The 10,021-nt window shown below is 50.0% G+C and overlaps 1 protein-coding gene across 1 annotated transcript; it reads left to right on the top strand.

Moving 5' to 3' along the window:
* The first annotated feature begins 6,470 nt into the window (after positions 1-6,470).
* LOC123056916 (uncharacterized) lies at positions 6,471-8,065 on the top strand. Its single transcript, XM_044480136.1, has 3 exons — positions 6,471-6,566; positions 7,020-7,227; positions 7,317-8,065. Exons 1-3 carry the CDS (start codon positions 6,471-6,473, stop codon positions 7,781-7,783), a joined length of 771 nt encoding a protein of 256 aa, XP_044336071.1. The 3' UTR covers positions 7,784-8,065.
* The last annotated feature ends 1,956 nt before the right edge of the window (positions 8,066-10,021 follow it).

Here is a 10,021-nt window from a genome sequence, read left to right as displayed (position 1 = left end):
AGTTCACGCCCAAGGCCTACTGCAACCTCACCTTGGGCCATGGTGTTGCCTTCCTGTACTGCTGTCGTTGGACGCCAAGACCACCGCGACACCTGAACATCGTGTCATGTTCGCTTCCCGCCTCCCGTCGTTTTCGCCAAGACCCGGTGTTGGGCCCTTTGAACGACTACAGAACCTGTAACTGGGATTTTTTGACAAGTTCCTCTCCGACTAGTGTACAACTACCGTCGACAGAGACATGTGCATCGCAAGCGTCAAGTTCATCTACCATCGACCGCGAAGGGCTCGGAGTCAGCAAGCACCTCTCCGAACAAACGGGAACGATTACCATCGCCAAGATCGAGAGTACCGAACAAAACGCCAAGTACCACTATCGCCGAGTACGACTACTTCCACGATGATATGAGAACAACTACCGTCGACCCTTGAAGCCTTCATGGACGTCAAGTCCCTCGTCGTGATCCCGAACATCTACGGAAAATTTGTGCAACTAAGAACGTGAACGACTACTGTCGCCACGAGAACGACTACTTCCCACAACAAACCATGAACAACTACTTCCCCTGCCTTCGCCGAGAACCACTACTTCCCACGACGATCGTGAACTACTACACCATTTGACCCGAACCGCTCCGATAATGCACGCTTCGCAGGTATAACCACCGAGACGACGCCCGTGAATGAACGCATGTGTGTTGTATGATATGCCCGCGTTTGCACCGTGCCCGACATGTTTCTTGCATGTTCCCCATTGCCATACCGTCGTCTCGTGGGAACCCGGTAACCGGGAGCACCCCACCGTTCATCACATGACACACTCCCGCCACACTTGTTCTTTTCCACCGGCATCTCAATCGAGTTTCTGGAACCCGGAAACTTGTCGTGGCACCGTTTCCGTTATCGTTGCCGTGGCACCCCTTTCCTTTCCACCACGGTGACAAATGCTTCATAATGCTCATGTCTACTTTTTCTTTAAAACTTGCATAAAACTTGCACATGTCATTCGCATCATGATAATAACATTTAAATGTTTAAAATTGTTGTTGCACCAAATTGATAATTGTATATGGGGATTTACCGGATTTGTTGTTTGTCCGGCCCCATTTAAATTGCTTTGATTGTGTAGTTTACTTTTGCTTCACCTCTTGCCATGGTTAACAACATTTAATATTGTTGGGTACATAAACAAGATCGATCTAAATAAGTCATGTGGTGTTTTCTTCAATATGCAACTTCGTTGCATATTGAGCTCCACTTAATTGTAGTGTTGTTTGTTGCACTTTGCCATGCCATGTTTCATTAAACTGGACATGCATCATACTTGGTTGTGCATCATGCCATGATTATGTGGTGGTTGTTTACTATGTTTTTTGCTTCTTTCCGGGTTGTTTCCCTTGTTAGCTTCGGTTCCGTTCCGGAGTTGTGAGGATCCGTTCGTCTACGTTCGTTTGTCTTCTTCATGGACTCGTTCTTCTTCCTTGCGGGATTTCAGGCAAGATGACCATACCCTCGAAATCACTTCTATCTTTGCTTGATAGATGCTCGCTCTTTTGCTATGCCTATGCTGTGATACCTACCACTTGCTTATCATGCCTCCTATAGTGTTGAGCCAAGCCTCTAACCCACATTGTCCTAGCAAACCGTTGTTTGGCTACGTTACCGCTTTGCTCAGCCCCTCTTATAGCGTTGTTAGTTGCAGGTGAAGATTGAATTTGTTCCTTGTTGGAACATGGATATTTTGTTGGGATATCACAATATCTATTATTTAAATAATGCATCTATATACTTGGTAAAGGGTGGAAGGCTCGTCCTTATGCCTGGTGTTTTCTTCCACTCTTGCCGCCCTAGTTTCCGTCATATCGGTGTTATGTTCCCGGATTTTGCGTTCCTGACGCGGTTGGGTTATAATGGGAACCCCTTGACAGTTCGCCTAGAATAAAACTCCTCCAGCAATGCCCAACATTGGTTTTACCATTCGCCACCTAGCCTTTTCTTTCCCTTGGGTTCTGCAGACTCAAGGGTCATCATTATTTTAACCCCCCCCCCCCGGGGGCAGTGCTCCTCTGAGTGTTGGTGCAACCTGTCAGCCGCCGGTGGCCACCAGGGGCAACTCTGGGCTGGCCTACCGGAAGTTTGGACAATCTGAGTGTGCCCTGAGAACGAGATATGTGCAGCTCCTATCGGGATTTGTCGGCACATTCAGGCGGTGTTGCTGGACTTGTTTTACCATTGTCGACGATGTCTTGTAACCTGGATGCCGAGCCTGATCGGATTGTCTTGGGAGAAGGAATATCCTTCATTGACCATGAGAGCTTGTGATGTGCTAAGTTGGGACACCCCTGCAGGGTTTTGAACTTTCGAAAGTCGTGCCCGCGGTTATGGGCAGATGGGAATTTGTGAATGTCCGGTTGTAGAAAACCTAAAGTTTATCTTAATTAAAATGCATCAACCGCGTGTGTAACCGTGATGGTCTCTTCTCGGCGGAGTCCGGGAAGTGAACACGGTGTTGGAGTAATGCTTGACGTAGGTTGTTCTAGGATCACTTCTTGATCATAGTTTCTCGACCATGCTTTGCCTTCTCTTCTCGCTCTCATTTGCATATGTTAGCCACCATATATGCTAGTCGCTTGCTGCAGCTCCACCTCATACCTTTTACCCTACCTATAAGCTTAAATAGTCTTGATCGCGAGGGTGTGAGATTGCTAAGTCCTCGTGACTCACAGATACTTCCAAAAACCAGTTTGCAAGTGCCGGTGATTCCATTCTAGGTGACGCAACCGAGCTCAAGGAGGAGCTCAATGAAGACCTTGTTCATCGTGTTGTTTCGTTCTAGTTGATCGGTAGTGGAGCCCAGTTGGGACGATCGGGGATCTGTGTAGCTTTTGGGGTAGTCTTCTTTTATTTTGGATTCCGTAGTCGGACCTTGTGTGTATCTGGATGATGTAATGCTTTATTCATGTATTTGGGTGAAGTGGCGATTGTAAGCTGACTATGTATCTTTTTCCCTTATGTATTACATGGGCTGTGTGAAGATTACCTCACTTGCGACATTGCTTTCAATGCGGTTATGCCTCTAAGTCATGCTTCGACACGTGGGAGATATAGCCGCATCGAGGGCGTTACACAGAGTATCTTTCTACCACTAGTTTAGCCTTTAGAGCATCAGCAGTTGGCAATTCATAATGCACGATTGGGCCGGTGCCACTACTTTGGGATGATGCAACGACCATGGGGACCTCGCTCTTTGATCTTGGGCTAACCTGTTTTGCCATTAAAGTTCCGATTGGATTCATAAAAGTTAAAGTTAGCAAAACATCTCAACTGGGAGTTATAACAGCAAACCAGTTAAACAAACAAGGAATTAAATAGTTTCAATTGGATGCTGAAAAGTAGTTATTAACATCATTGTAACCCGCTGTTGCAGTAGGAACGCAATTAAACAAACAAGTAGATATTTAAGTTAAGGCAAATAGGTAATTCTTAACCGTATGTATCAAACACATAGATAGGCGTAGTCTACAATATGATTAACAGGCTGTGCCATTATGTAATCAGTAGCAAACTAAATTAAGCCAAGCAACGTAATTGAACAACTTTGCAATAAGTGGCTAACTAAAATTTCGAGAAGTAGGTAACTGAACTTACGCTAGTTCTTTGTACAGGCACACTGCAACTTCTTTTTCGCTTACAAGGTTGTACAAAGGAGTCCATGGCATCAATTGCTTGGATATGCAGTCCCAATACTTCTTTCTTCCGACACAACATGGGTAAGTCGAATGGTTAATCTGGTAAGATGGTGCGTCCTTGATATGTTATATGAGGACGTGTAGTCAAACTAGTTGTAGCCAAACACATCACACTGGCTTTTACTGTATATTTCATGCGATTACTTTTAGCATATCGAGATCTAAGCAATCTATAATAGGATGAAAAGACTGGCATCCTTCACATTATTGGCGAACTCAATTCATAGAAACAAGCAATTCAACCATTCTGTGGGTAAATCAAAAGCGCCACTGGAATATTTTTCACTATCCAATCATACACGCAAAAAGGGGCAACACCATCATAGGGGCTGGTATGGGCGGCCGCCTCAGGTGGCTGGAAAGTGTGCACCTAGTTTGAGTCGTCCAGGTTGGCCCATGCTAGTTTTGTTCGTCCCAACGCACTAGTAGGCAATGTAAAAAATGACGAAAAATGTTTCAATTTGGATGCGCCAATAACATAAGTGCAAGGCAGGCCCTATAGCAGGCTCGCGTCCCAAACGAGCGCCTCCCATATCGATCGACAGCAGGAAAAATCTCAATTCATTTGCTCCAGCCTCCAGTCTGGTTCGCTCCTAACCTAGCCGCCGCTGGACATACCGACACAATACTTCCTCGCGCCCTCGTTGGAGGGCGGTCGCCGGGCTTCAAGCGAATGGAAGGACAAGAAGATGAAGATCCAACCCTGGGTGTAGCCTGCGTGGGAGGCAGTGGCGGCAGCACGGGCATGGCATCGAGCTTGCGCAAACGGACAGTCGCAGCTTGCAAGGGTAGCATGCACAATGAGCAGGTACATCACATCCCTGATTATATCTAATTCAACTCTTGAACTTCTGGCCAATAGTTAAACCTGACAGCGTTGTAAAACTGCTTGTATGTAGGGAATCTATGAGAAAATGAAACCAATTTCTACTTATTTTATAACTCCCCCAATCAATACTGAACTGACTGAATCTGATGTATCTAATCAAGTTTCCGGTGCAAACATACAAGCTCATGTTGTTCTTGAGCCTGAAGTGTCTAATGAACAAATTGCTAATGAAGGATTTGATGCAAACATTTTACATGCTCCTGGTGATGAACATATAGTGTCTAATGAGGGATCTAATGCAAGCATTTTGCAAGCTCATTGAAGGATTTAGTGTCTAATGATGATCTACTATGTTGAGAGAGACAGAGATGTGCAAGCATTGATGACAAGCAAATTATAGTGCATTTTCATAGCTTGAGGAAACGTCGAGGCCATCTACCATAAAGTCCCCGTATCATGACAACATAGCATAAATACTTTTCTAATCTGTTGTTTGAAACTATTGGCATACTTGTGTAGGATAGATATATTGATATGCAGTTTGCGCACTGGTTATACGTGCAATCACACTTTGATATTTTTAGCCAGAAACGAATAATTCAAGCAGGTACAGACCATGTTTGTAGTCCTTGTACACCATGTTGCATTTTGTGTGTTTTTGGTGCTTGCATCAGTTAGTGTTTATAATCTGAACTACTTTGGATCATTAGCTAGTTTTCAAAGTGCATGTAGCTTCACATTTCTCAAGTTATGTTGATTTCCGGAGTGCAAGTGCCTTCGTATTTTTTAAGTTAAATGTTCGCCCCTGGTAACTTGAATTCGTGGATCAGCCACTGCACACAAATCATACACGAATGCAAATACGAATTAAATGAAATGCAGGGACTTACGCTAGCTCGTTGTACAGGCTCACTGCAGCTCTGCTTGCGCTTGGGATGTTCCATGTACAAGTCCAATTTACCACTTGCTTGGATGTGCAGGCCTTGTGCTCCTTGCATCCCCCTCTGCATTTTTGACATGGTGAATGGTTGATCAAATAAGAGGAATCGACCTTGATGTTGTACTGGAGGATAGATACTTACAAGGTTATACGGGTGTGCAGGATGTGTACCAGATCACGTAGCGCCGTCATGCTTCGCTAAAATATGGATTTGCATGTTTCAGATGATATCTCCAGAAGAAATAAGAGTTAAAGTCAGAGTTGCATAGGCATGTAAGCTAAGATAGCAGTGAAAGGATATCCAAACATCGTCGGAACAGTGCACAAGGGAGTGATGTGTGGATACCTAGTTTGGGACGACATTTGGGCATGCTCGCCTAGCTAGAGTGCGGGTCACTTCAGAGCCGTTGAGGGTGATGCACTAGCGTTGGCTGGTCTCGCACGGATGCAGATCTTGAGTGGTAGCAGAGCGCTACGATGCGGTGGACGAGACCATTGGTGAAGCCCCAACGGCCTCGGGGGGGCGGAGGTGCGACGATGTGCTCGGTGAAGTAGCCCCGGTGAGCTAGGAGACGGCGTCGGTGAAGCGCACCTGATGCGGTGGAACTCGGTGTCTGTGAGGCACGTCGGTTGCGGCGGCCGACGTTGTCTGTGGACCACCCGGTGCGGTGGACGAGGGCATAGATGAGGTAGCTCTGGTGCGGTGGTGAAGCGCGACCGTCGTCGTCGTCGTCCGGCACAAAGGTGGGGAACGATGGGGAAAGAGACGAGATGAGGGGCGATTCGAGGGTTGGCGGTGAATTAGGGATTTGAGCAATCTGGGCGCAGAAGGGGACGGTGGAGAAGAGAGATTTTGCAGGACTGGAATTGGGGCCGCCAGATATTTCAATCCGAAACATGGAAGCGCGATAGCTCGTCCGGGTGGACGCCGGGCGGCGGGACGGCCGTGCTGAACATGGCGGTGCAGGACGTCCGGAACCGGCTTCAGGCCCAAGCTACCGCGCTCAAGCAGTATACTCAAGAATTTCTCACGATGTGCACGGTGATCCGGGTGAGTCCTCCCGCTTTTCGTTGATTGCTCCTGATTTCTTCCGTGGGGGCGCGTCAGCGCATCCACTGGGTGTGGTCCCCGAGTTCCGAGTCGGCTGCTGAGCAGGTGGCTTGGAACTTCTTGGTAGACTTCGATTGTCGTCTTGTTCTTACACACATCTCTTATCTTATCTGCAGGAGTATCATAACCTCCGCGCAGCTGCCTTCAACTCCTAGGCCCAGGAGTTGAATCAGAAAGCCACCAATCTGACCGAGAGCCAGAGTAAGTGCTTCATCTTTTGTCTCAAGTGGGGGCGCGTCAGCACGCCCACTGGGTGTATTCCCCGAGATTCGGGCCGACTGCTAAGCAGTCGGGTCGGATCTTTTTCTGACGACTTCTTTCTTCATATCTGCAGGGGCCAATGCTGACTTGAGGAGCCAGCTAAGCGGAGCCTAGACCACCCTTTGTGCCAAGGAGGCTGAGTGTGCCGCCCTGGCTCAGGAGCGCGATCGCCTAGCCAAGAAACTGGCCGACCAGGAGGAGAGCCACAAGGCGGCCCTGAAGGCAGTGCAGGACAGCGAGGCCGCCCTCAACACCGAATATGGGACCGAGGCGGCGAACTGGGCTGAGGCAAGGCAGGCGCTGGGTCAAGGCTACAGCCGGCTGGAAGACTTAATCGACGGTAGGCCGCCTTCTTCTTTGTTTCTTTGCCTGCCTCCTGCCATCTGGTTCATCTTTTGATTTTGTGCTGCTGCTTTCTTCTTTGTGCAGATTACTTTCCCGGCTACTCTGCTCCCGCCTCCCAAGCCATCGAGGCCTACCACGACGCGCGATGGCAGGCAGGGGCCAAGATCGCACCGGGTGCCGGCCGATCACTTGAGGAGCATCTTCTGGCGCTTCAAGCCCGCCTGCAGCCGGCCCACCGCATGCTCCGCCGTCTTCAGCACACCGGGGCGCAAGTGCTGGCCGCCCTCTGGCCCGACGAGGTGGTTCCCCGCACCCCAAGTCGGACTACCGACTGGCTGCAGGTCGTAGTTGGCCACTTCGAGGCTTGGAAGGCGTCAGCGGCCCGATCCGGCGCTGGAGTTTGTTCGAGCTTGGTATCCTGGGCTGAACTTGGACCAGCTGAGCACCTGGCGGTAGGAGGCCGACAAGGAGCTGGAGGCGGTGCGGCCGGCTATCGTCCAGTGCGCCTCGGCGATCGTCGAGTACACCGACACCAGCACCTTTGCCCCTGATGTGGATGATGCCGGTGTCGCTCAGCCGGAAGAGTGGTTCGGGCTGAACCCGACAGAAGGTGAGGACTCGGCGGAGGAGATTGCTTCCAGCGATGAGGGCGAAGGGGAAGAGGGAGAGGATGGTGAAGACGCTGTGCCAGACAGCGAAGCAATCAGCCCGCATCAGCTTGATCGTGCCTCTAGCAATGAGGCGCGTGCAAGCACGCCGCCTGCAAGAGGTGATGATCATGCCGAGACTCGCCAGCCGGCCACTCCTCCAGCCGGCACTACCGTCTCCACCGACCTGCCCGACTTGCCCCTCGCTCCCTTGGCCTGATCCACCGTCCTTGCTTTTCCTGCTCGTTACTCTTTTGAACAACTTTTATTAAATTTGCGCAGTTCCACCCACTTGGGGTGTGTTTAAACTATGTTGAATGCTGGCCTTTTGAAGGTCTTTTGTGTAAATATAATCATGCATGTGTTTGCCTTCTGTTCATGTTTGCTTTCATCCTTTCGGCTTTTTCCTTTGCCGCCTTCCCTTGGCCACCGCCTTCCCAGCCGGACAGCTGCTCTGCAATCTATGGCTGGAGAAGGACTTGGTTGTTTTGGGAAGACAAGTACTCGAGCCTTAGATTGTAGCAAGGTGAACGGGAAGCCGGCTAGCCGGCTGCTCTGGTAGCCGGTTGGCGGGGTCGGGGGGCCGGCTCGTGTTATATAAGTTCGTTAGTCCTTAGCCGTTTTTCATGTGGGCATCCTTTCCTGCCCTTGGCTCTTGCCAGTGGGACAGTCGATTCTTCGAGGTGCGACTTTTGAAAAAATGGGGCTTGGGTGCCGGCACACTACTTATCTGACTGCAGGCAGAACATTAGATATAACTCGAGGCGGCAAGTCCCTGGGCCGACTGGTCGAACCCGGTGCCGGACGAAAAAGCAAATGTAGTAACGTAATTGTAGGCATGATACTCATCTTTCATAGATAAAAAAGGGTAGTCCCCGAGTGCTCCTTGGGGGACCCTTTGTCTCGTACTTAGTACAAAAGGTAGCGTGGTACATACTGCTTTTTAATTGTAAAATCTTCAGAGGAGATTGGCGTTCCATGGTCGTTCCGACTCCTTGCCGGAATCATCTCTCTTGTGTGCCTTCGGCTTCTGCGCGTCGATTAAGTAGTAGGAGTCATTGCCCAAAGCTCTGCTGATGACGAAGGGGCCCTCCCAAGGGGCCGAGAGCTTGTGCTAGCCGGCTATTCGCTGGATCAGCCAGAGCACAAGATCACCCTCTTAGAAGGATCTTGGCTTGACCTTCCGGCTGTGGTAGCGGCGTAGGCCCTGCTCATAGATGGTGGACCGGCTGAGGGCTAACAGCTGGCCTTCTTCCAGCAGGTCGACACCGTCTTCTCGTGCTTCCTTGGCCTCCGCCTCCGTGTCCATGGTGACCCGAGGTGAGTCGAACTCGATGTTAGTTGGGATGATAGCCTCGGCACCGTATACAAGGAAGAAAGGGGTGAAGTCGGTTGACTTGTTTGGGGTAGTGTGCAAACTCCAGAGGACGGCCGACAACTCGTCGAGCCAACAGCCGGCCGAACGCTCTAGTGGCACGACTAGTCGGGGCTTGATGCCGGAGAGGATGAGGCCGTTTTCTCGCTCGACCTGGCCGTTTGACTGCGGGTGGGCAACGGACGCTAGGTCCAGCCGGATGCCTTGTGTTGCGCAGAAACATGCCAGTGCTCCCTTTGCAAATTTTGTACCATTGTCGATGATGATGCTGTGCGGTATGCCATACCGGGTTGTGATATCTCCGATGAACGTCACGGCAGTCGTCCCATTCAGCTTCTTGATCGGCTTTGCTTCAATCCACTTGGTAAATTTGTCCACAGTGACGAGCAGATGTGTCATGCCGCCGCATGCCGTCTTGAATGGCCCCACCATGTCCAGCCCCCAGACAGCAAAAGGCCAGGCGAGGGGATGGTTTTGAGTGCAGAAGCCGGCAGGTGTTGCTTGGAACTGAAAACTTGGCACCCTTTGCAGTGTTTGACTAGTTCCTTGGCGTCATCCAAAGTAGTCGGCCAGAAGAATCCATGGCGGAAAGCTTTGGCAACGAGTGATCTTGAGGCCGCATGGTGGCCGCATTCACCTTGGTGGATGTCCTTTAGGATTGCTATGCCCTTCTCTGGCTCGACGCAGCGCTGGAAGACTCCAGTGACACTGCGCCTAACAAGCTCTCGGTTTACTATTGTGTATGCTCTGGCTCGGCGTTAGACTTG

This window comes from Triticum aestivum, chromosome 3A (genome assembly GCF_018294505.1).
Source record: "Triticum aestivum cultivar Chinese Spring chromosome 3A, IWGSC CS RefSeq v2.1, whole genome shotgun sequence".
Taxonomy (NCBI): domain Eukaryota; kingdom Viridiplantae; phylum Streptophyta; class Magnoliopsida; order Poales; family Poaceae; genus Triticum; species Triticum aestivum.
This window is presented reverse-complemented; position numbering and strand designations above follow the sequence as displayed.

What these genes read in the sequence shown, in the direction of transcription:
- LOC123056916 (XM_044480136.1), top strand. Translation starts at nt 6,471, where the DNA reads ATGGCGGTGCAGGACGTCCGGAACCGGCTTCAGGCCCAAGCTACCGCG. An exon ending in CGATGTGCACGGTGATCCGG is followed by an intron (nt 6,567 to 7,019) that starts GTGAGTCCTCCC and finishes CTTTGTGCCAAG; the next exon opens with GAGGCTGAGTGTGCCGCCCT. An exon ending in GCTGGAAGACTTAATCGACG is followed by an intron (nt 7,228 to 7,316) that starts GTAGGCCGCCTT and finishes TTCTTTGTGCAG; the next exon opens with ATTACTTTCCCGGCTACTCT.